Source organism: Budorcas taxicolor, chromosome 20, assembly GCF_023091745.1.
Source record: "Budorcas taxicolor isolate Tak-1 chromosome 20, Takin1.1, whole genome shotgun sequence".
NCBI lineage: Eukaryota > Metazoa > Chordata > Mammalia > Artiodactyla > Bovidae > Budorcas > Budorcas taxicolor.
Genome location: NC_068929.1, coordinates 44,890,223 through 44,917,147, shown reverse-complemented (window position 1 = coordinate 44,917,147; position 26,925 = coordinate 44,890,223). Strand labels below are relative to the sequence as shown.

Genomic DNA, 26,925 nt, shown 5'->3' with positions numbered 1-26,925 from the left:
TAAATGTGAGTTTTCTCCTTGTGACCTGAAAACCATTCACACTCCAAAGCTACTCTTTTAACCTAAACAGTCATCTGAAGTAGGGAGATGGGTGGTGCTTAGGCAGAGCACGTCAAGAAGAAGTCCATATTGAGTCAGAGGGAGGTAGCCATCCCCAGATGGAAGGTGTGCTCCTGTATACATAGGGCATCTACTATTTGCAAAGCACCATAGGGTGTTGGATGCCCATCCGTATAGAATAAGTGGGTAAAGGTGGAATTTCACTAATGAGGGAGGTGATTCCAGTCTGGAATTAGTATTCAGCCCAGGTACCCTGATGCTAAGAGGGAAATGGCAAACCAGAGCAATAATGCCCTGCCCAAGACCTTGGGGGCTCTCAAAAACATATCTTATTAGGCGAAGTTGAAGGAGCTTGAAGTATTTGGTCTGAAGAATAGAATACCAAGGAGAAGACCAGTGCACAGATTATCAAGGTGTTCAATGCTCATCGGTCCCATAACTAGAAAGTATGATCCTGTTAGCCTGAGTAGAGAAGAGTTTAACTGCAGGTGTCACTTACCTGGGTGGCGGTAATTACTGAAGGTTTAAGACCTTAGGTAGTTCATATCCATACGAGCATCATCACACTTCCCAAAGTATAGATGCTTTAAAGAATTCTCATCAGATAGCCATAATCCCCATTACTCCTAGGTCTTTGGAAAGTTGGCAATTAGGAAATTCCTGTGCCCAGAGCTGAGCTTAAGTAGAACTGTTCTTATCTATTTTTCAAGTGAGCCATTTTTTAATGGGTCTCACCATTTTCTTACACCCCTAGCCTGTATGTGTGTATGTGTCTGGGTGTTTAGTTCACGTGTGGGGCATTCTAGTTAATAACTGGAGCGGAGAAAGATGGGATCAAAGAGGAAAATAAGAGGAACAGAGACGTGGATGGCTTGATGGTGGTGTGGATAAGTAAACCCAAGGACACTGGTTCAGCCACTGTGTTCCCCAGTATTCCTGAATGCCTCTCCTTCAGAGAGCTTGCCCTCATGCCTCCTTGAGGTTCCGGTGTGCTTATTCACCATGGTTTCCCTCTTTCTCTTCTCTTTCCATCCCAAGCATCTACTGGGATTCTTAGCATTTCTCTGCTTTAGGGATTTTTGTAGGACAGAAAGCAGAGATTGTCAGCAATCTCTCATGCCTCCTGTCTTCTGTTAAAGCCTAAATTCATAGAAAAGATAACGATACATGCCCTAGAAGACAGAGAAAATGATGAGGGAGAGGAGGAGAGGGAAGTTGGTTAATTCAGTGACAGAAAGCAAGGAGGAGAGAGTCTATAGACTGGAGACAAAAACACTGGGGTGAATCTGTGTGAGAGACAAGCGTGAGTGCCACCCTTGAATCCTGGATGTTGATGCAAAGCCTCCAGAGGGGATGGTAGGACCTGGGCTCTGGGACTCTCAACTTCACCCAATTTCCCATCTCATATTTAGCAGTGGGGATGAAGAGCCTCTGGCTGCTTTGGGATCATGGGAGACCAGTCCATTGGAGGCTCAGTTGGCACCCAGAGAACTGTTGACCCCCTATGGCAGGCAGACCCCATGGTGTCTGGACCTCCTTCCAGCCCAGTAGGAAGGAAGCTCCAAGTCCTTCCCTTAATTTAAAGGAAACAAAGAGAACACTCTTGCATGCCTGTGATGTACACCAGGTCTGTTCCCTGCAATAGCAGTAACTTGGGCAGTTTCTTTGTTCATTTTTCTGTTCATCCGTCTGCTTATGGAGCTTGGCGGCAGAGACACAAGGAGGAAGGAGGCAGTTTGAGACTTGACCCTCGAGGCCCTGTGACTCTTGGGCGGGGGGGTTACAGACACATGAGGTGCAGGGTCTCAGGTGCCACAGAGGAAATCCGGGCAACAGTGTGTCACCTGGGGGGAGAGAGGGGCGTGTGTTAGGGAAGGATTCCCGGTGAGCTTCGGATACCTTCGTTCTTCTGGGGCTCAGCTCAGAGACTCAGCTGATGACTCAGTCACAAGGGCAGGATGGCAGGTAGGACGGAGAAAAGAAAGACTTAAGTATCCTAAAGCTTTGGGGTCTCAGTTCCTCTCCATCATGTCTCCACCTGGATGGGAGGTTCACTGACATTGATGTAGGATATGGTGGTAACTTATGATCGTGCCTGTAACTAAGGGACCATCTGAAATCGTGAAGCTCCTAGCTCTGCTCACTGGGCATCTAGACCCTGACGGAAGGATAAACAGTCCCACCCCAGCCATCCCCATCTTCCGTACCCCTCTATAGCGCATTTTGGACTGTCCCCTTCTGACAACCCTCCCCAGCTCCAGGAAGATGGCCCTTCTCGAGCCTAGAACATCTTGATGAGGGATTTTTTTTTTTTCCCGTCTCCATTTCCTCAGGGATGGCAGACTGTCCTTAGGAGATGAGCTGCTGGTAATCAATGGTCACTTACTAGTCGGGCTGTCCCACGAGGAAGCTGTGGCCATTCTTCGCTCAGCCACTGGTGTGGTTCAGCTGGTGGTGGCCAGCAAGGTAGGTGGATTTGTTTGTTTTTTAAAATATTTTGAATGGCAGTGGTAGATTTGGTCGGGAGCCCTCCCCGTGAACCCCCTCACCCCCGCCCCCTAACACATGCGTACTCGCCTTTGCTTGGGCCAGGCAAATAGCCATGATTCTGCAGTGCAAGCCCACAAGGGGCCCTGAGCTTAAGGGCTTTTAATCATCTTGCCATCCTTTAAGAGTCTTTATAGGTATATCTGGGCTTCTCTGGTAGTTCAGCTGGTAAAGAATCGACCTGCAATGCAGGAGACCTGGGTTCGATCCCTGGGTTGGGAAGATCCCCTGGAGAAGGGAACAGCTACCCACTCGAGCACTCTGGCCTGGAGAATTCCATGGACTAGGATGCAAAGAGTTGGACACGACTGAGCAACTTTCACGATAGGTTTATCTAGGGGACTAAAAAGCAACAAAAGGACTAAGGAAAAGGGATGAATGGGAGAAAAGACAGGATAGAGAGAGTAGCAACTGGCCCAAGGGGAAACCAAGGAGGAGATGTGGAAGCAGGAGCGAGAGGGAGGTGACGTGCCTCTGGAGATGCGCATCTTCCAGGACCTGCAGGAAGGAGGTTGGGGCAGCACGGGCAGGCTGCAGGCCCGGGCTCTGACCCCTGGCAGCACAGAACATCCGTGCTGGAGGAAGCCTTGTGAACCTTGCTTCCAGCTACGTCTCCTCCCATCCTCCTCAGTTTTACAAATGACCCAGCGAGACAGAGCTTTCAAGGGGACCTTGATGCAGCTGAGAGTGCCGGGACCCTGACTCTTGCTATGGCGCCAAGTCTGGCCATGCCCTCTGTCTGGATGCCACCTCTTCTTCATGAGGCCTCAGGCTGGGGCTCCTTTCATCCCCACCCGTCAGAGCATGTGAAACTAATGCTGAGGTCTGGGACCCCCATCTGCTCTCTCCCCAGGTCTCACCAGCCTTAAAGCACCGCAGAGAGGCAGTGGGATACCGCGGCTGCGGGACAAGGGGACGAACAGGGCTGTCTGGGTTCTGCTCCATTGTCTGATGAGATAGTGACATCCATGAGCCCAGGGGAGAGCCCTCAGGACTTGGGGGCTAGTGCAGCGGAGCCACGGGGCTTCGTTCCAGTTCATCCTGGATCCAATTCAGGGGAGCACTGGTGTGAGCCACTCCGTCCTTAACCCTTCCCAGCAATAGCTCTCACCAGGATGGCTGATTTCCCCCAATTATCCTTGATGTTACTTTTGAACCCTGCATGCACAGGTTTTTATTTATTTTCCTTCTTAGATTTTGTGTGCTCAATCATGTCTGACTCTACGACCCCATGGACTGTAGCCTGCCAGGCTCCCCTGTCTATGAGATTTCTCAGGCAAGAATACTGAAGTGGGTTGCCGTTTGCTCCTCCAGGGGATCTTTCCAACTGTGTCTCTTGTGTCTCCTGCGTTGGCAGGCAGGTTCCTTACCACTAGCACCTCCTGGGTTTAATAAATAGGTGAGTATTTTGAGTCATCTGAAAAATCTACTTTCCCCCTTTATGCTTCGCTGGTGGCTCAACTGGTAAAGAATCCACCTGCAACGCAGGAGACCTGGGTTTGATTCCTGGGTTAGGAAGATCCCCTGGGGAAGGGAACAGCTACCCCCTCCACTATTCTAGCCTGGAGAATTCCATGAACTGTATAGTCCATGGAGTCACAAAGAGTCAGACACGACTGAGCAACTTTCACTTTCTCCTTTATACCATGTACCCCCAATCCTGCTTCCAACTAGAATTCTGAGCTTGGCAAAGACTTGGCAGGAAGAGCTGATGCTGAAGCCCTGGAGGCAGGAATTGAGACCTCCATTCATACACCCCATCTTCACCTCCCAGAGATGCCGTGGGCATCCTCTCCCTAGGGATGGGGCAGGAGCAAAGCCAGGGATGCTCTCGGTCAGCCTGGGGGATCCCACAAGGAGGGAAGGGCTGAAACAAATTCCTCATTTGACCAGATGTGGTGGGAATTTGAAAAGCATTATTGGTTCTTACACACACGCACCCCACCTCCCCAAGCTTACAGCTTAACCATGCAGAGGTCTCTGCACAGGCATTAAAGCACGTGCACCAAACCTTTATTTCTGGACTGACTTCTTTCTCCTGCTAGTTTGGAAAGTGGGAAAGAAATCTCTTCTATGCCAGTCATTATTACATAAACGACACAAAATACAAAAACAAAAAACGACCCCTCATGGGTAAAACTGGTAATTAAGGGGCACACGTGAGATTTTTGAAAACAGACATCACTCATCAACTTAAAGGAAGAAAGACACTAACATGTACTTGGTACCACTGGGTGCCAGGTGCTTTATACCTACTATCTCGTTTAATTCTTAAAGTGAATCCCATGAGAGAGCTATTAGTTCTTTTTATTCAGATGAGATTAGAATCTAAGCGATAAGGTAATCTGTCCAGGGATCATACAGGCGGTGGGTGGCAGAAGCAGCTTTCATCCTGGGTCCGCTGGCCGTCAGAGTTTCATGCTGCCCCTTAGTCGCATAAGATATAAAGGAATCCAGAGCCCGTGGTGTTAGAACAAGGTCATATGTTCCTACCAGAGGCTGTGACACTTTGGGATGCTTGCTGAGGCTTTTGTAGAGCTGAGCAGCGTCCAGAGCTGAGGAACAGGAGTCCATTCTGGTTTTCAGTCTGTTGGTTCTTGGCCATCTATCCAGAGCTACGGCCCTAAAGCTGACCAGTCCTCAGAGCTTTCTCCTCCTCCCCATTTGCTTCACCTACAACTAAGCAATATACACTGCTGCACAGCTGCCAGCTGTTTGCTCCTGAACTTACTCTGCTCCATCCAAGGTGCTCATCCATGGAGAAAAAGCACCTGATCATTAGGCGCTGCTTGACTTCTGTTCCTCTTCTTTATCCCAAAAAACAAGTCATCTATAGACTTCAGTTCTGCCTTTATATTCAGAGAGAAAAGAATAAAAAACTTTTGACTTGTCACATATAAGGAATAATTTAAAAATCTAAATTATATGCTTATGCCGATAAGCATCACCTTGTCACAAAACTTAACAGGCATTGTTTTAGAAATATAACAGTTACTGTCTTCTGGAAAGGATGTCTCGTGTTTATGCACAGTATGTCGTTTGCGTATAAGAGAGGAGCTTAGAAAGTTTTTGGTGAATGAATAAACTCAGAATGTCCTAGTTCATCTTGATATTCCTGGAAGTACATGCATAGCAACACGAATTTCTCTTGTGCACTGTCTCTTTTTTGTTTCACTCTTGGGTTTTATTAACAACAAATATGTATTCATTGTATCTAATGTAGAAAACCCAGAAAAAATGTATAGAGAAGAAAAACATGGTAAAATGTCTAATATCGCCAATGGTACCATCCACTAACCGGTGTTTCCTTCCAGACAGAACATGTTTCCTTTCAAATGGAATCAAACACAAGGAGACAGGGTGTACCTGGAGGCAGTCCTACCAGGATTCAGGGGCCAGCACAGCCCTTTAAAAACTGTGTATCTTGAGCAAGTTGGTGCTTCTTTCAAAATCTCACTTGTGCAGTGAGAATCAATAACTGCTTCATGGGATGTTAGGAAGATTAAATGAACAATAAAGATCTCTAAACAATGTAGTTGGTCACAGTGAGCAGTTGCAAAAATGTGTCTTTATGGTTTTCATATTGTATCCAGATTATTGTTACGTCTGTTATTAATACGGTTCTTACATATTATTTTTAACCTGCTTTTTCACTAAGTAACCCACTAAAAGAGCGCTTTCCACATCAGGAAATGTATTTCTAGATCAGCATTTTTAATGACAGTGCCTATTCTATCTTGTGGCTGTTGTGAAATTTACTCAATAGTTGGAACTTTCACTCTTTTAAGCTTCCTGCTATTAGTAGTTGAGCAGAATTGACATCACAGAAGAGGATTCAGCTCACTTTCTCACAAATAACTCTTTCCTTTCCTTGGGCAAGGTCTGAAAGTATGGTAGTCACAAATTACTGATCTAAGATGAATGAGGTTCAGGTACCCTGAAGGAGTGGAATCCGCATCAAACTAGGGACAAACGTCACTGTCACCAGGGGCCAACTCACTGGTAGTTTGTAGTGTCCCTTATATAAGCTGGGTATTCTTTGTTGTTCTATCTTCTGTCATCCCCCAAGGAATATGATGATCAAAACTTTCCACATGTTTCCTTCCTGGTAGAAATTGCTGGTGGGGCAGCAAGAGGAGAGGGCACGTTGCTGTTTCATTCTGGCCTCAGATCAGCCCTGCAGCCATGGCCCCTGGCCTCGCGTGCCATGTCCTTCCCCAGGAGAGCTCTCAGCTCCCGTGCATGCCTCATTTGTCCTTGGGATTGTCACGTGGCCTCATGGATCTCGCCTGCACCGCACACCCATTCTGACTTTATCTGTGTCTAGGAAGGAAGGGCTGTGTTGATGAAGCCCCCTTTGGAGTCTAATCTTAATAGAATGTGATTCCATATATTTCTGTTGTCCTTTAAAAGTTGTTCAAGGACTGCTTTCATGGCAGACATTATCAGTCTCCACTCTCATTGCGATTCAGTAAATGATCTAATCTTTCTAACCAACAGGGGCTTGTGAGATGAGCAGTGAGCGAGAGGAGAATATAGTGGATGTTCGAGCTCTGAGCTCGACCTGGCGACACAGCGCTGAGTAGACATGGTTTGGGGAACTCTCAGACAAAAAGGGAGATAGATGAATAAGGTACATACCCAAAGTGAGGCAGTAAATGGTAGAGGAGAGGAGAAATGTGGGACTCCAGGAAGGCAAAGGAGGATGCTCAAGCTTTGCCCAAAGAGGTCTTAGCCTTGGGAAGAAGAGTGGTCTAGGCAGGGGAGCTGCTGGTGAAAGAGGAAGCATGGCTGGAGAGAGCCTGGCATGTTTGAAAGTCAGGGTGCCTTGAATGGAAAGGAGGCTTAGAGGGGAGAATGGAGGCAGATGAGTTTGGAGAGCTGGACAGAGGCCAAATCTCTGACGTTGGCCTGCCAATGAGGGAGTTTAAACTACATCCTGAAAGTAATACGACAATGAGGGGTGGGGTGGGGGGGAATCAAAGGATCCTAAGTTCAGGGAGCTTAGATTACTCATAGAAACATTCACCTAAGAAACACTGATTCATCAAGGGGAAAAAAAACCTCAAGGTTTAAATTGGCTCTGTACCCCTGACATGTACATTCACTGCGCACACCTGGAAATGCGAACATATACTCCATGTAGTCCTTGGACTGGGAACACGTGGCCACCCACCGTTGACTCTGCTCTGTTTCCTTGACCTTGATATCACAGAGTAATTCGCGGGCCTCTCATTGTTTCCCCGCAGGAGAACTCTGCCGAGGACCTCCTGAGGCTGACGTCTAAGAGTCTGCCTGACCTGACCAGCTCCACAGAGGACGTTTCCTCTTGGACTGACAACGAAGATCAGGAGCCAGACGAGGACGAAGGCACCGGCTCATCTTCCATCCAGAGAGCAGTAAGTGCGCCTGCGCTCTGCCAGGATGCTCTGCTGGGATGATGTTCTGCAGAAGACATGGGTACCAGGGCCAGAGATAAAAGCTTGAGATAGACATTATGGTCCAGACCAGGATGGGAGAGAACCACAGTGCATCTTTTTATTTTTTTCTTGTTAGAATCATCCAGAAAAATCTATGAAGGTAATACTTTTCGTTTAAGAAAAAACAATCGGCGCCATACCCCTGGAAATAAGAGAGCGATTGGTGCTGAGTTCAGTGCATGTACCAACTTCCGGGTGTCTAATAATATACCAAGGATTTTATCGTTATTTCTTGATACAGTGTTTGAAAATTATTGCTTGTGAAGTTGAGCTTAGACGGAGCGATGTCTGGCTGCAAGTGGAATGTTAAAGCAACACAGAACCCATTCAGGCAAACTTGCATGGATGTATCTCCCAGTTTTAATGAAATGAGGGCTTTGCGCTTGGCTCGTGGCTCTTCCTCACACAGCCTGTGGCCCTTCATGCCCTCGTGTGCTGCCCCCGCCCCCGCCATGTGGTCTGGCAGAGGCGGGAGGGCTGTGGTTAACTGTGGTTGCAGCGCAGCTCTGTGGTCTCCTCTTTGTTCCCCACATCTTACAGATAGCTCATATTTAATAGAAAACCTTCTTAGTTGTTCCCCATCCATCCAGGCCCAGGGAGGGTCCCGCCTTTCTGCCATTTGGATCTCTTACTCCTTCCCAGTAGCACTGAGCCTAGGCAGCATGGTAAGTGTTGGGAAGTTAGTCTCGTCTGTAATTAAGCCTTAGAAGACAGCAACACAAAATGTATCTCTTCTCTCATTTATATAATTGTTGTTGTTGCTTAGTAACTCAGTTGTGTCTGACTCTCTGCAACCCCATGGACTACAGAACACCAGGTTTCCCTGTCCTTCGCCATCTCCCGGAGTTTGCTCAGCCGCATGTCCATTGGGCTTCCCTGGTGGCTCAGCTGATAGTCTGCTTGCAGTGCAGGAGACCTGGGTTTGATCCCTGGGTTGGGAAAATCCCTGGAGAAGGGAATGGCCACCCACTCCAGTATTCTAGTATTCTGGCCTAGGGAATTCCATGGACTATACAGTCACCAAGGGTTGGACACAACTGAGCAACTTTCACTTCACTTCATGTCCATTGAGTCAGTGATGCCATTCAACCATCTCATCCTCGGTTGTCCCCTTCTTCTCCTGACTCTTGTCTTTCCCGGCATCAGAGTCTTTTCCAGGGAGTTGGCTCTTCACATCAGGTGGCCAAAGTATTGGAGCTTCAGTTTATTATCAGTCTTTCCAATCAATATTCAGAATTGATTTTCTTTAGGATTGACTGGTTGGATCTCCTTGCAGTCCAAGGGACTCTCAAGAGTCTTCCCCAGCACCACAGTTTGAAAGCATCAGTTCTTCAGCACTCAGCCTTTTTTATGGTTCAACTCTCACATCTATACAACTATTTATAATATGATAATTTAAGAAAGAAAAAGTTACTTTTTCCTTTTCCTTTTTATCACTAGAGTTCCAGGGCCACTAAACGCTGGTTGTGCAGATTGTGGACTGCACAAAGGTAACCACATCTAAAGGAACGCCACCTACATCATAAATATCACAGGCTTTTGTGTTTATGAGCACAGTTTTCTGGAAGATGGCAGTAAATTTTGTTCTAACAAAATCAGTACTTTAAGACAACTTTCCAGTAAACAAAGGAAAACATCTTGAAGAAGGGGTGTGTGTGTATGTGTGTGTGTGTGAGAGAGAGTGAGTCGCTCAGTCATGTCCAACTCTTTGTGACCCCGTGGACTATAGCCCGCCAGGCTCCTCTGTCCCTGGGATTCTCCAAGGAAGAATACTGGAGTGGGCTGCCATTTCCTTCTCTCCTCCCTGACCCAGGGATCAAACCCATATCTCTTACTTCTTATGCATTGGCAGGTAGATTTCTTTACCACTGCACCACCTGGGAAACCCTCCAGAATATATCCTATCTATATTAAATCTCTTAGCTCTCACACCAGGACCATGTGGCTTTCCCGTGAACTACTTGTCACATTTAGATTTGTGCTTATTTGATTAAAATCTGTTTCTCCCATCTAACTGTGAACTCCATGCAATGTGGGAACATGATGTCTGGTTTGGGTTCCCAGTGAATCCCTAGAATTTAGCCAGTACATCTGGTGCTGGGTTATAAATAACTTAATACATTTAAAAACAAACAACAGGACAAGCATTCATTTAAAACTAATGAAAAAATGACAACAAAATCTAACTAGGTTTATCCACCACAGACATTATGGTTATGCCCCTGGTTCGTAGCTGACCATATCCTAGCAGCCTCAAAGGGCTGATATCAACATTTCAGCCCCTACAGGGGTGACTTACAGAGACAGATGGCTCTCTGGATAAGCCTGGAACTGTCTGACTATCTTGTGTCTCTTCTCCCGCTATTGTCTGCCCACCCTTCAAGGCCAAGATCTTTCTGAGCCTGCCCATCCTCCTTGTGACCTCCTCCCCACGCCCCCAGCACTGTCCATTCCCTGCTGGCACAGCAGTCACCCTCCACACAGAAGGGATAGAGTGTGTGGCAGTCCAGCCAGTAAACTGTTCAACTCCAGCCTGACTCTGCCAGTCCCACCTTCCTAACCAGGCATGGCTCTCCAGCCCACGGCTTTCCCCCTCACGTGCCCACAGTCTGGAGGGCTCGATCCCACCGCCCTGCTCAACTCAGCCAGCTCTCAGTGGAGAGTCGAGTAAGCTCAGGATGTAAAGAGAGGAAAAGTCTGCTGCACACCCACACCTCCTCTGACAAGGGCCAGGGCAAGTATGTGGCCCAGCAGTCTGCGGAGAGGTTATAATCACGTTTTAAAATTTCATAATTCATAATCTCTTGCCGAAAAATCCAAGGCATTATTTGTCTAAAAATTTTTTTACACTAAATACTGCTCTAAACATTAGCCATGACATGTATTAAATGTATTACATGTTATATACATTTATTTAAATTATAACTTAGACTTATTGTAGCTTTATAAATTATAGTGCTTTTTATAAATGTATTTATGTAATATAGACTTCCCTGGTGGCTCAGTAGTAAAGAATCTGCCTGCCAAGCAAGAGATGCAGGTTCGATCTCTGGGTCAGGAAGATCCCCTGGACATGGAAATGGCAACCCACTCCAGTATTCTTGCTGAAATAATCCTTTGGACAGAGGAGCCTGATGGGCTACAGTCCACGGGGTTACAAAAGAGTCACGACTTAGCAACTAAATAACAATTTATGTAATATATATGTATAAATATAACTCATAATTTAAATTATGAGTTAAATGAGTTGTTCTAATTTCAAGTGTAATGTTTCTGCTATATAAGTGGTTTTTGGTCCCCCCGTCCCCAAGAAAACCTCACAAATAAAATACAAATCACCCACAATCGTACTAGTGAAAGATAGTAGGATTTAACATTTTGCTATGCTTTTCAAGTTGATTTTTTTCTCAAACACATATATATTTTTAATTGACGTTATATTAACAACTTATGAAGCTTGCTATGGTCTTAATGATATAATCATAAACATCTCCCCTAAAACATGATTTATAATGGCTAATATTTTATAACATGGATATGCCATAATTTATTTTACTAATTTTCTACCAAAAATTCCATTTACATCTATCACATGTGTATTTTATTTTTAAAATCATAAAGAATTCTTCATGGAACATGATTGTCCATGTAGCCCTCTGCACATTTCTCATTTTCTTACTTGCTGCAATGGCTTGTAGCAGCAGAATTGCGTAGTTAAAAGTTTTCTCCAGAGAGGTTATGCTAGTTTACATTTCTAGCAGTGCCTGGGGCCTGTCATTGCCAATAACATTATCTTAAAAGTTTACAAATTAATCACATCTTGTTGTATATATTTGTTGTGTATGCTTGTTACTGCAGTTTTGCCAAAGGACTTTCAATGTGTTCTCTCTTAACACACTTTATTTGGGAAACTTTAGGCTGCTTTTTAAGAAGAAACAGATGACTGAGAAGTAGTCCCCCGCAAGTACACGTATTTCAGAGCTGTACTTCTGGGTGCAGCTTTCTCCATCATGTCACCTCCAACTTGCACATGCAAATCTCAAACCCCTTATCGTCGGTGGAGAAACCGGCACTGACCTTCCTTGACTGTTAGTTCTGCCTTCTCTGTGCTCCAGACAACCCTCACCTCACCTCACCTTCCATCCACACCCCTCACAAAACATCACAGAGAAGCGACACCAGCCTTCTTCCCTGGCTTGTCATCCTTGCCTGAACGCCCACCATCTGTCAGCCACTCCCTTGAGCTCTGGTTTCAAGCCAGATGACCTGGGTATGAGACAGCCTCCTGCAGGGCCAGGAAGCAAGCACATGACATTTTCCCAACTTCACAGTCTGCCCAGAATCTCCTGCTGGGCTTTCTCAAGGTGCTGAGCTCCTGAGGGGCGGGGAAGGGGGAGGAAATAACTATTTTTTAGTTTTATGTTTATAATCCAAGACTCTTTGTTTTATGATCTTTAAACACCAGGTGAACCACTTAGATGAAAGAAACTTGGTACTGTTTTAATCAACTAAGTCACAAAGCCTTTTACTTCCCTGATGATAATGATGAAACCTGCTGCCAAGTTCGACTCTGACTTTGAATCTTCCTGCACCTCTAAGTCATGGATGCCCCAAGCACTTAAATGGAGCAAATGTAATACAAACGCTCAGGGTCTGCCCTGAGCACCCGTGTGATCTATTTTTCATGGCTGCAATAAACAGCCATGAGATTTTCCCTTCAAAAAGCTCTAGCCATGCTTAGAATAGAGCCATATGCATGCTTAGAATAGAACCATATGGTGAGTATCAAGTGTGAGGAGTAAAGGCAGCAAAAAGAGAACTGGGATGGGACAGTGAAATCCCACAGTCATTTGCATACTTGTCACCATCTCAGTGGGGTCTGACTTTATTGAGGGGGTTCTCCCTCCCCTCCCTCCACCACATCTGATCTTAAAAACCGCCAGGTTGATCTCAGAGATAGCCAAGTTTAGTCCCCTCCCCGGTACTAACTGTGGTCCTGATCCACCCAGTCGGTCATTCGTTCTCAAGTCTGCCTTCTCCACTTTGTCTTCTGCCTGACAATGGCAATTTTTAAATGAGAGGCTGACCATGTCACTCTCTTTAAAGTCCTTCAAGGTGTCTCAGTCACGCTGACTTAAAAATCACAACTGCTTAACGTGAAGCCATCAGATCCAGCCCGCCTGTGCTTCCTTTCCTTCTGTCTGTGCTCCTGGCAGACCTCAACACACACACACACACAACACAACACATGTGCACACATACAACCCTCCCTGGCACACTCCCAAACCTGCTACTCTCCATTCCCCTGCCATTTAGCATCTGCTGTTTTCTAATTATTTGTTGCTATATGTGTCTTTGGGGGTCTTCCCATCCCAGGGGATCTTCCCATCCCAGGGGTCGAACCCAGGTCTCCCACATTGTGGGCAGATTCTTTACCTTCTGAGCGACCAGGGAAGCCCAGTCTCTTTGAGAGGAGGAAGAAAATATTTAAATTTATAAACTTTCGAAGTCAGGTATACCTCATTCCTAGAGGAGGGCATGGCAACCCACTCCAATATTCTTGCCTGGGGAATCCCATGCACAGAGGAACCTGGAGCGCTACAGTCCATGGGATCGCAAAGAGTCAGACATGACTGAGTGACTAACACTTTCACATAGTTGATTTACAATGTTGTATTAATTTCTGCTTTACAGCAAAAGTCAGTTATACATATATTTTTCATATTCTTTTCCATTATGGTTTATCACAGGATATTGAATATAGTTTCTTGTGCTTTACAGTAGAAATTTGTTTTTTGTCCATTCTATATATAATAGTTTGCATCCAGTTCATCTTTTTTAAAATAAGATTTTTAAGGAAAAATATGTATCTGGCCTTCTGAGAGAGTGGCTATTTTTAAAATGAAGAGTAGAAAAAGGGTTTTAACATAACAGTGTGTGGAATGAGTGATACCTCCTTTTAAGTGATTAGGAACCTGTCATACCCTTTTTATATTTTTAACAAAAACAAACAAAAATGAAAATGGAAGTAATGATTGTTGCTGCCAAATCTGCAATTGTCAGAGCTCTGCTAGGAAGATTTGTTTAGCACATCAATCAGCAGACCTGTATCCGGCTTCCTTTGGCATGATGGGAATCAGTTCTAACATTTTTGGAATCCCCGGTTTGGAAAATCTTGGAGAACCTTTGGGTTTATTAAGGTTGAAGAAGGAATAAAGGAGTTCGTCTCTCAAAAGGAAAGACGAACCAAAGTGGATCTTACCGTTCTGTAAGTCTGATGTGGGTGTTTAATTCTTTGTTTGTTGATGGCTTAGCCCTGAGGTGTGAAAAACTGAATCACAGCCTTTTGGAAAAAGCAGCATCCTTGGGGAGGAGGGGGGGCTATATATATATATAAATATAATAATTAATATATTAATCTATATATGGAGAAAAAGGAGAGGCGCTGTTGGGTTTTATTTGCATTGAGTGATTGATAAATTGGCTCTTGAGTGTTTCCCTGGGCGCTGAGGGCTCTCACTGAAGTGTGTGAGAGTGCCACTCCTGTTGGAGTCAGAAAGTGGGGCTGCCTGATGTTTGGGGCCTGAGCTAGACCATTCTGGGGAATCAAACTTGGAGGCTAATGCAAGGGACAGTGAGCAGTGTGTGTAAGCTTGCGATTAGTATTACAGCAGGGAGGAGCCAGGGTCTGCCTGAAAATACAGGTCTTCACAGAGTGAAACTATTAATGCCAAGAGACACTGGCTCAGGGCTCCTTGAGCTTTTTTTTGGGGGGGGGAGGGTACCTTTTTCTAAAATTTATTTACTTTTAATTGAAGGATAATTGCTATACTGTGTTGACTTCTGCCACACACCAATAGGAATCAGCCATGTCCCTGAGCTTTTTGTAAGGGGAGCAACTGTTTTTTGCTAAAGCCTTGAGATGAAGGGTTTTTAGACAGGCTGCTCAGATGGTCAGCAGTGGGCTCTGGTGCTGAGTCTCACGTCCCTTGAGCACAGAGCAGTAGCAGCCACTGCTCAGAGAAGTCCTCTGTGTGCCCCTGGGTCAGGAACGTCTCCTTCTCGCCTTCTCCTTAGGCTGCCACTGTCTACTTATCTAACTTCAGGACTCGCCTCCTCCAGGAAGTTTTCCTGGATGCACATGTCCTTCATGCCTGTAATACATGCTATATTTTCCTTCATGACCCTTATCGCAGATGGAAAGACGTATGTATGCATGAGACTGCTCGTTTAATACCATTCTCTCCCATGAGTGGAGGATCCACGGAATAGGGCTCATGTCAGGTTTATTCACAGTTGACTCAGTTCGTATTACGGATGGGTATTTGGACAGGTGGGCAGACTGGTGGGTGGTTGTTCCCCTCTCTCCTTCCTTAATGCTGCTACATACTCCTCACCATAAGACTTGGTTACCTTCTGTTGGCTTGCCCGTCCTGCCCAGCACACCGTGAATTTTAAATAGACTTGGTACCTAGTAGGCATTTACTGTTTGTGTCTGCCTCTCTCCCTTATGGGAGTTTCCATCTGGGACACAAATATCAGTGATACAGAAATTGTTTTTTTCCACGTATAGCATTGGGAGAACAATGTCCCTTTCCTTAAAGTAGGATATCTCTGGAACCACCTCATTAACAACTGAGAGTGTATGTGAAAGTCACTCAGTCATGTCCGACTCTTTGCGAGCCCATGGACTATAGAGTCCACGGAATTCTCCAGGCCAGAATGCTGGAGTGGGTAGCCATTCCCTTCTCCAGGGAATCTTCCCAACTCAGGGGTTGAACCCATGTCTCCCGCTTTGCAGGCAGATTCTTTACCAGCTGATCCACCAGGGAAGCCCTAACAACTGAGTAGATTTCTCATTTTCTGTTTGGTTAAGCTTGGAAGGCTGCTAGCAGCTAGCAAGAGAATTTAGAAAAGGGAACTTTAAACAAACCAACCACCATAAAAGATCGCCTGTCCCCAGGGAGTGGGTAAAGTGGTGGAATGCCAGTGGAAAGACTAGCCAGAAAGGCCCCAGGGAAGAAAGCACGGAACTCAAAAATGCAGCTTCTGGAACACAGTCATGTAAAGTGTCAGAGCCGCCAGGATCCTTGGGGGTGGCTGCTCCGTACTTGGTGTTTTATAGGCTAGAAATTCATGGTGAGAGAGAAGACCGCTGAGCTCTGCTGGGAGCGAAGCTGTCCCACTGGACACGTCATGTTACAGCCAAGGCAGCAACGAGGGAAAAGCAGAAAGGCCCAAAAAGGTGAACGCACTTCACAAATGCAGGAAGGGAAGAGCTGTGTGTAGCATAAATGTACTCAGGGATCTCCGTGCTCGAGTGGATGTTAAAATGCACAGGGAGGGTGCAGTTTAGGCTGATCTGTCCCCAGGTCCCACCGTGGAAAGCCTGTTTGGCAGATCTGAGTGGGGTCTGTTTTCAGAAGCTTCCCAGGTGATTCTGATGCTTACCCAGATTTTGAAAAGCAAACCTTTGTAGAAAGCAGCCAGTGTGGCTGCACACCTTTGTTGTTATTACTGTTCAGTTGCTCAGTCGTGTCTGCTCTTTATGACCTCATAGACTGCAGCACACCAGGCTTCCCTGTCCTTCAGTATTTCCCAGAGTTTCCTCAAACTCATGTCCATTGAGTCAGTGATGGCCATCCAACCATCTTATCTTCTGTTGCCCCCTTTTCTCCTGCCCTCAGTCTTTCCCGGAATCAGGGTCTTTTCAAGTGAGTTGGCTCTTCATATCAGGTGGCCAAACTGATATGGAACTTCAGCACCTTTGTTGGGCATATAGCAATTTTCAGGCATGCCCCAACGTGGCAGGGCTCCTAAGAAGCTCCTGGCTGGGGGCTGGATGAGGCCCAGGTACCGATCTGTGCCTGGCCTTGAGATAAGAGGAGCTTTGAGGTTCCCTGCTGCCTCCGTCCTTCCTGCAGTTTGAGATGCAGAGAAAGAAGCTGTGGTGGTTGTGCTGCTTGTGGAAGACTTGGAAGCACAGATCCCTGAGCGCACACTGGATCCTTTGTGAACAGAGCCTTGGCCTGTGCATCTTGGCTCTTGGCGCCTTTGCAGACACCGGTTCCTGGGATGTAGACTGGTGTGGTTATTGCAGGAGCTGGATTGTTCCCATGACCAGCCCCAAGCAGGCAGGAACTCCTTCTGATCCATAATTCCCCCGAGTTGTGTATTTTTCTCTCCACTGTCCCAAGCTGTAAACAGACCCTCTCCTTCCCCTCAGAGCCCTAGACTTCCCTAAGGAGCAGATCTCAGTGCACCTAGATCTCCCTTAAGCAACACTTTAGGTGGCTTAGGCCACTCCATGTTCAAAAGGCAGTGTGAAGCTCACTGTGGTCTTTGGAATCTCCAGAGCAACATGAGACAGACAAGGCTGCAAGGATCGCTGGTCTAAGAAAATAAGATTTTAATTCAGGGGTGGTTTTTGTTTGGTTTGGTTTCCTACTTAAAGAGATGAAGTGATTATCTGAATAGGTGGGGGGAGTGGAAATAAGAATAATTGCTTGGCCTGGATGCATTACCCAGAAAACTGCTGAAGTTTGAGTTAGGCTTATTCCCATGGCACATTTTCTGGGGCCTGTTCCAACTTGTTACCTGGCTTTGTGCTGTATTTTCATCTAAGCAATTTGCAGTTCTCAAGGAAGTAAACAGCCCAAGTGATCTGTATAGAAAAGCAAATATTGGACTTCCCCAGTAATCTAGTGGTTAAGACTCCATGCTTCCAATGCAGGGGGCGTGGGTTTGATCCCCGATCAGGGAAATTCCGCATATCTCAAGATGCAGCCAAAAAAAAAAAAAAAAGCAAGCAAATAGTGTAGTCCACAGCCTCAACCTGGCTTCCCTTGTGGCTCGGCAGGTAAAGAATCCACCTGCAATGCAGGAGACATGGGTTCAACCCCTGGGTTGGGAAGATCCCCTGGAGAAGGGAAAGGCTACCCACTCTAGTATTCTGGCCTAGAGAATTCCATGGACTGTATAGTCCATGGTGTCACAAAGAGTCAGACACAACTGATTGACTTTGACTAGCTTTGGGGCTTCCCACGTAGCTCAGTCGGTTAAGCATCTACCTGCAATGCAGGAGACCTGGGTTCAGTTCCTGGGTTGGGAAGTTCCCCTAGAAAAGGAAATGGCAACCTACTCCAGTATTCTTGCCTGGAGAATCCCATGGACAGAGGAGCCTGGCGGGCTACAGTTGTTAGGATCGCAAGAGTCAGACACGATTTCGCTCTACCTATCTATTTCTCTGCAGCTTCATAGTGAAAGGGTCTCCAGAGTAGTTGAAGGGCAGGGTTGGCAGGAGCTGGAGGGAGGAGCCAGATGGTCCCACTGGAGTGTGGGAAGAAGTTGTATAGGTTTTATCTCTTTTTAGATTGTTATGTGTTTTAAAGTGTATGTATACATTAGTATAGTAGCATAGAGTTATAATTTATGAATCTATGTTGGGAGGGCCTGATGGCTACACAATCTGTATATAAAGGTTGACATCACAGCGTGGAGCCGTATGAAATATACATTAACGAAATCCCCTTAGTATGCAGTCCACTTTATTATTGTCTTTGGATTTGAAAAATTCCTTCAAATTTCAGTGGAAATAAAATATGGATTACTAGAGCATGTAATAAAGTTTCTTTGCCCTAAAACTAATTTCTTTTATGAAAATAACACTGTAGGGGTCAGGAAGTGACTTTATCATTTTGGGTAAGTTGGTTCCAGTTTTTGGGTACTTGTTAAGGTATTCCAAAATGGTACTTTAGCACTGTCCCTCATTATGAATTTTCCTCTTAGAAATATCATTCTTAGTAATTTAGTTTTGTATGTCCACTGGGAGTTTAAATCTGTGGTCTGCACATTAAAATGTAAAGTAGAACATATTAAGATTGAAGGAAAGTGGCAGTTGAGAAATGAAACTGAAATAGACAAAATGATGGCAATTACACGGGGGGGAAAAACAGGATGATGTGACCTATTTGTGTACCATATATCTTAGATAATACATCTTACTTGTTTATGAGCTTTGCTGAGCCTTTAAGGTAACAGAAATCTGTGAGATGTATGTGCCTTTTGAGATTTTACATGGAAATGCTGCTGATACACAGATTCTCACTCTCTTAAGAGAAGCGAAATATCTCTACTTAGTTTCAATTCCAGTTACCGTGCTGGGTCTTTTGCAGGAAAATCGCTTTGACATAGATAAATTGGACAAATATGCATTGTATGCTAGAAAGAAAACACATCTGACTTAAAGACTTTATGAGAAGTGGAAGATTTAGAACTGGTTTTTTTTTTTTTCCCATTTTTTCATCACATCGTATGAAACATGATAGTACAAAGCCTGGAAATAAATACAAAGCAAAATATGAGAGATCAGAAGTTCTTCTCTGGAATCCAGGGCAGAAATTTCTCAAAGAAGCAGAGCTATTTAAAATGAATAGAATTCTCCCCACCCACCCCCTATTGTTACCATGTTTGCTTGCCTGGCTTTTTGTTTGCTGTTTGCTTGCTTTTGCTTGCCTAGCTTTTTATGTAAGTACTGATGTAGCTCCATGAATGGTGTTTGCAGGAAAAAAAAAAAAAAAAAAAGCCCCTCCTTTCTGCTTCTTCCTCTACTCCTTCCCTTGAGATATGCTTCCTTTTACTCTTGACCATTGAGATTCTGCAGCCCTCCTTCCTCAGAGACTTTCCTAATCCCTCTAGTGTCCTGTCATCTGTGCTTTCTCTGATTGCCAGTTCATTTGTCTGTTTCTCACATTCTGGAACTTAAAAATCAGAAAACACCTCCTGCTTTATAAAGGGGGAGGTGTTTTCTAAAATGTGTTGGTAAAGCTGATATTCAAATTTATTTCCCCCAGAAACACAAATAATAAATATTGGTGGAATTATCTTTTAAACTAGCTGTGGCAGATACATAGCCTGCCTGGTTCCACAAACCCCCTCTTCAGCTCCTAGAGCAGACATCACTAATTCTTCCTAAGAGTCTTCCCACTGACACCACACACAACCTCAGAAGTTGATAATGTGGGCTCACAGGCATCCCTGTCATAGGACCAGCCAGCACTGGCCTGTAGCCAGCTTGACATTACCACCTACATGCTGAGTGCTGTGCTGGGTGTTTTGGGGAATACCAAGAGGTAGCCGTCAGTCTTCCTCTCTCCCAGTATTTGTTACATATATCCCATAATGTATTTTAGTTATTTCTATTTCTATTTATATTCACCACCTCTGTGTAATAAATCTTTAGGAGCCATATGCAATACTGACCTAGAAGAAGAATGTCCCATTCCATCCAGAGGTTGGGGAAGGCTCAGTGGATGGGGTGATATTTGGCAAACTCCATAGGATTTTCACAGGAACACCCACAGGCGTGGGTGACATCCTGGAGTGGAAAAATGACATGTACAGTGGTCCATAAATAGGAGATTTTAAAGCTTGTTCAGGGATCAACAGTTCATCAGTTAAGTGCAAATGTTCAGCCCATGCTTTTAGTTCCACACTAAAAAGCTATGACTCATTTTACAAGTTATATTCTCATTGATGGTTTTAAAGTTGAGTGCTAGGGTTAGAGTTTTTGTTTTGGGGTTCTCGGGCAGTGAGATAGAGGAGGAGTTGGTCTGAAGCAAGGCAGATGGAGGCAGAGGTCTTTGCTATAGCTCCACAGAGACATCAGCAGAGCCTGGACTGAAGGGGTCGTGGCCACGACGATGAAAGGCAGGAAGCAGTGACTGGTCAGTGGAGGAAGGTAGCAAGGCCAGCCAGCAGACAGCGCTGGGCTCTGCAGGCAAAGCTCCTTGGTTACCAACAAGAAGGGAGTTTCCTTCCCCCTCTCCTTTTTTTTTTCCTTTCCCTGAAAGCAGGAGTGGTCCTAAACAGTATTTGGAGTGAGATTTTGTTTACCTTTCAGATTGTTGTTGTTGTTTTGGTTGTGCTGGGTTTTCACTGCAGTGTCGCTGCGGTGCACAGGCTCCTTATTGCAGCATGTGGCCTCTCTTGTCGCGGAGTACAGACTCTAGAGCACCTGATCTCAGTAGTTAAGGCGTGCAGGCTTTCTCCAATTGTAGCACACAAGGGCTTCTCTAGTTGAGGTGTGTGGGCTTAGTTTCCCCTTGGCATGTAGGATCTTAGTTCCCCAACCAGGGATTGAACCCACATTCCCTGCATTGGAAGGCAGATTCTTAACCACTGGACCACGAGGAGGGAAGTCCTGATTTTGTTTGCCTTTGAACTTCCCAGCCTTTTGTCATCTGCTTGTCCTCCCTGGCCGGACCCTGTCTTGCCAGGTTTCCTGGAGCCCAGTGTCCCCATTTCTATTCTAAACCCCACACTGAGGTACCCACTGTTTTCTCTGTCCCCTAACAGGTTGCACCCTTCCAAGAAGCCTCTCCTCTTTTCTTCTCCAGGCCATTTTCACCCCTTTTCCCACCGCCATCACCAACAGAGACCAAAACAAGAACAAAACCCTTCCCATTTCTTGTAAATCAGTAAGTAAGCAATACGTGCTCTTCAGTTCAGTTCAGTTCAGTTTAGTCACTCAGTCGTGTCTGATTCTTTGCGACCCCATGAATCGCAGCACGCCAGGCCTCCCTGTCCATCACCATCTCCCGGAGTTCACTCAGATTCATGTCCATCGAGTCAGTGATGCCATCCAGCCATCTCATCCTCTGTCGTCCCCTTCTCCTCCTGGCCCCAATCCCTCCCAGCATCAGAGTCTTTTCCAATGAGTCAACTCTTCGCATGAGGTGGCCAAAGTACTGGAGTTTCAGCTTTAGCATCATTCCTTCCAAAGAAATCCCAGAGCTGATCTCCTTCAGAATGGACTGGTTGGATCTCCTTGCCGTCCAAGGGACTCTCAAGAGTCTTCTCCAACACCACAGTTCAAAAGCATCAATTCTTCGGCGCTCAGCCTTCTTCACAGTCCAACTCTCACATCCATACATGACCACTGGGAAAACCATAGCCTTGACTAGGCGGACCTTAGTCGGCAAAGTAATGTCTCTGGTTTTGAATATGCTATCTAGGTTGGTCATAACTTTCCTTCCAAGGAGTAAGCGTCTTTTCATTTCATGGCTGCAGTCCCAATCTGCAGTGATTTTGGAGCCCCAAAAAAATAAAGTCTGACACTGTTTCCACTGTTTCTCCATCTAGTTCCCAAGGAGTGATACGTGCTCTTACCCAAAATGATATCAAAAATGTTAACAATGTAATATGATCAAACCAGTTCAATTTGTGGCCCAGTGACACTTGCAAAGTATGTGCATTTTGAAAAGAGAATTTTTGTTACTTCAGATAAAGTTTCTTATCAGAATAATTTTAAAGTGAAATTCGTGGAAAATGTATTTCATTCATTTATCTTTGGCTGTGCCGGGCCCGCACTGCCGCGTGCAGGCTTTCTCTAGGTGCGGCAAGCAGGGGCGACTCTCTAGCTGCAGTACATGGGCTTCTCATCGTGGTGGCCTCTCTTGTTGCGGATCACAGGCCCTAGGGCACACAGGCTCAGTAGCTGCAGCTCACAAGCTTAGTTGCTCTGCAGTATGTGAAATCATCCCAGACCAAGGATCGAACATATGTCCCCTGAATTGGCAGGCGAATTCTTAACCGCTGAACTACCAGGGAAGTCCTAAAACAAAATTTAAAGATAAAACCATAAAAGCATGGATGACAAAGATGTTTTAGAAAATACCATAGTAGACCAGTTAGCCTAGGCTCCAGTAGCAGCTTCCTTAAAATGCCTCTGCTTGTCAGTACTCTCTCTTCAGCTCATAAAGTTGTTTTCAAAAAATTCTCCAATTTGTTCCCAGTGACTTCAGATAGGGATGAAAGTGGGGCAGTGGATAGGGGTAGGGTATGAGTTATTCCTATAGATGAGCGATCAGCAGTTGTAAAAACCACATCATAAATATCTGAGGCTTTGCTGGCCAAACCATTCCCATTGCAGCCATTCACCTCGGCCTTTGTGGTACAAAAGCCACAGTAGGCAATAAGCAAACTAATGGGTATGACTGTGTTCCAATAAAACTTTACAAAAACAGGTGTGGGGTCAGATCTGGCCCCCGAGCAGCAGCTCGCCGACCACAGCTATGGGAGCCGACCCCAGCTATGGGAGATGGTGTGTGAGCTCAGGACCGCCTCTCCTGTTACTGCTCCCCATGTGGGCTCCATAGAATCTGTCTCAGCTTGCCAGTCCCATTCTTCAAGAAATACATGCCCTTAGAAACATACCTCATCGAATCAGCATAAACTCAGTGCCACTTCTGGAGGATAAGAACCTCGGAGTACAGCTCGCATTCAACTGGAAGACGCAGCAGAAGACCTTAGGATGCTGCCTGGACCTTGACAGCAGACCAAAACCTCAGCGCAGTGTCCCCAGCACGACCAGTTACTGTTTATCTAAAACTTGCCTAAAGGGCATGTCCAGTTAAAACAGGCTTTTTCTATGACAATAAGCCATAGGATCATGTAAGACTTCCTCTAAAATGTGTGCACAGAAACAAGGCGTTGGAGAACTCTGGCGTGTTTACTGTTACTGCTGAATTGGATTTGACTCAGCAGTTGCATTAGGGCACTTCGGACAGTTCATCTCTGATTTTCTTTCCTGCCAGTCTTCCTGTTTACTTCTTAGGCCTTTCTTTTTTGATAGCTCTTCCCCATCTACTTTTTGTGTCTCTTGAGGTTTTCCTACATACACACACACAACTTCAATTTTAGTATTGTGGGATTGAGGATAAGGTATTCTGCAGCTCCTAGAGATGTGTCTGAGGGCAGCTCCTGGTGAGAAATGATCCAGGGGTCTGCCCTCATTCTCCAGCCCACAAACCCAAAGAAGAGCTGCAGACCCCAGTATTCTCAGTAGGTCATGGGGACACGGAGAGAGTGAGGGCTCCCTGCTTTGTAGAGAATGTCTGGATCCGCCTTGCCCAATTTGAAACCGATACCAAGGAGGGACATGTGCAGATTCTCCTTCTTGCATCCGCGTCTATTTCTGATGAACTGAGAGTTCCTGGAAGACACTGTCCTCTCCTTGGGAAAGTGACACAGACAAACCCACCACGGGAGGGGCCAATGACTGATGACATTTCTGTGCCCTTAAGGGTGATTTCTTTGCCTCACCTTTCTAAAAGGACCTCGAGATCGACTTAATTTATGTGCATAAGAATCACCCAAGTAATCACCAATGAAGCATGTTAAGCCCGTTCACATTGTTTGAGGATGATAAATGGGAGGAAACGGGAAATGGACTCAGATAGAACAAGGACAATATTATTTCATTTGCGGAGCCGCAGCCTGAACGCCTCGGTTTACATCAGCTGCTGTTTCTCCCCCAGCTGCATCTGACACTCCTCCGCATAGACCAGAGCATGGGGGTGGGAGTGGGGGGGCAGCTCTGTATTCCAATTTTACTGTTTTCCTCTTCAGTCCTGAGTCAGTCTCTTTGTTGGAAAGCAGCGAGCCTAGTGAAGCGGGAGATTTGTGTTTTAATTTCGGCAGTCAGCTCGCAGGCTCCTTGCTCCTTTTGGCTGATTTATTGTTGTTCCGATTCCTTTTTTTTTTCTGAATGGTTATTCATTCCCAGCACTGGCCTCTCTGACGGCCATCTGGTTCTCCTTTGGTCACTCAAACATCTGCCCCAGAGATTTGGAAAATGAGCTTCCTCTGGCAGCCTAAAAATAAGCTTAGTGTGACTGAGGCATGAAAGAGAAATCACCACGATTCCCTGTCTGTAGATACTGACCCAGGAGATGAGCCAATACAGCCTCCCAGGGATTTGGAGCTTGGGCGTCTTCTGTCACATCTGCAGATTATTATTTTTTTTCAAGTGTTGGGGACAGTAAAAACATGGCATGAACTGGGTGCAACCAGTTCCTCCTGCAGTTTTCCCTGGAATCACATGTACTTGCTCAGTGTAAATAGTTGGAGATGAAAGCTGTACTTTTCATGCTTTGTTTGTAAGGCTTCAAGAGTTAGCTGAGAAACACAAATGACACTTAGAAGTTAAGCATTGTGTTAGTCACAGTGTGTTCAGGAGACCTTGTAAATGCTTTGGACAGCAGTTATAGGACATTTCTGAAGTCCTCGACTTTTAGTTTGGACCCAGGGGGCCAGTCTCATGGGTAGTGATGGTTCGCCCCCCACCTCCAGAAGACTAAAATTTGCCAGAAGATAAAACTCATTCTTGACGCTCTTTCTCATCCAAAATTATTTCTAGCCACGTCATCCAGTGCCACTTTTCAGAGGTTCTACAATGAGATAAAATGTCAACATAATAATGATATTCAAATAATTAAAATACCAATAAATTAAGAGCTCTTGCAAGTCATAATCCAAAGTTGTTAAAATCTAAAATAATTAACATCCAAACTTAAACTTACTTGACCTTTTGAGTTAAAAAAACAAAGTACTTAATGACCCCCTTTGATCACTCCAGTTTCTCATTTTGTTCCACCTTAAAAAAATGAGTCTTTTTTTTTTTTTTTTTGGCCATACGGAATGGCATATGGGATCTTTGTTCCCCATCCAGGGATTGAACCTGTGCCTCCTGCATTGCAGCATGGAGTTTTAACCACTGGACCACCTGGAAAGTCCCCAAAAATGAGATTCTTGAAGCTTGTGTGGTGAGGACAGAGATGGTTCTGTTCAGCATGTGCAGACTGGGCTGTTTTCCACTGGAACAAATATGGCTCTGTCAGCTCCAAGAAAGTTGAATATGTTCAACAGCATGTCTCTTGTGTACTCTATTTTTTAGTGAAATGTAAATGAACAAAGAGTAAATGGACCAGTTGTTGTTGCTATTCATTGGCTAAGTCGTATCCGACTCTTTGTGACCCCATGGACTGCAGCACACCAGGCTTCCCAGTGCACCACCAATCCCCGGAGCTTGCTTATACTCATGTCCATTGCGTTGGTGATGCCATCCGACTGTCTCATCCTCTATCGTCCCCTTCTCCTCCTGCCTTCAGTCTTACCCAGCATCAGGGTCTTTTCCAATGAGTCAGTTCTTCGCATCAGGTGGCCAAAGTATTGCAGCTTTAGCATCAGTCCTTCCAATGAATATTCAGGGTTGATTTCCTTGAGGATTGACTGGCTTGATCTCCTTGCAGTTCAAGGGACTCTCAAGAGTCTTCTCCAACACCACAGTTCAAAAGCATCAATTCTTTGGCACTCAGCTTTCTTTATGGTCTAACTCCCACATCCATACATGACTACTGAAAAAACCATAGCTTTGACTAGACAGACCTTTCTTGGCAGAGTAATGTCTCTGCTTTTTAATATGCTGTCTAGGTTGATCATAGCTTGTTTTCCAAGGAGCAAGCATCTTTTAATTTCATGGTGGCAGTCACCATCTGCAGTGATTTTGGAGCCCAAGAAAATAAAGTCTGTCAAGGTTTTCGTTGTTTCCCCATCTATTTGCCATGAAGTGGTGGGACCGCATGCCATGATCTTCATTTTTTGAATGTTGAGTTTGAAGCCAACTTTTTCACTGTCCTTCTCTTTCACTTTCATCAAGAGGCTCTTTAGTTCCTCTTCACTTTCTGCCATAAGGATGGCGTCATCTGCATATCTGAGGTTATTGATATTTCTCCCAGCAATCTTGATTCCAGTTTGTGCTTCATTCAGCCTGGCATTTCACATCATGTACTCTGTATATAAGTTAAATAAGCAGGGTGTCAACATACAGCCTTGTTGTACTCCTTTCCAATTTGGAACCAGTCTGTACTTCCATGACCGGTTCTGACTGTTGCTTCTTGACTAGCATACAGATTTCTCAGGAGGCAGGTAATCTGTTCACGAGCCACAGAGAAATGGGAGAGACCATGGAGAACTGTCTCCCAGGGCTATAGCACAG

At 45.4% G+C, this 26,925-nt stretch overlaps 1 protein-coding gene across 1 annotated transcript in view; it reads left to right on the top strand.

Annotated features, from left to right (window-relative positions):
* Positions 1 to 26,925, top strand: part of PDZD2 (PDZ domain containing 2) — a 266,122-nt gene that overhangs the window by 174,441 nt on the left and 64,756 nt on the right. The window contains exons 4-5 of the mRNA XM_052659129.1: positions 2,394 to 2,526; positions 7,857 to 8,006. Of these exons, the coding sequence (XP_052515089.1) occupies positions 2,394 to 2,526; positions 7,857 to 8,006 (283 nt within the window). The remainder of the gene's footprint in view (positions 1 to 2,393; positions 2,527 to 7,856; positions 8,007 to 26,925) is intronic.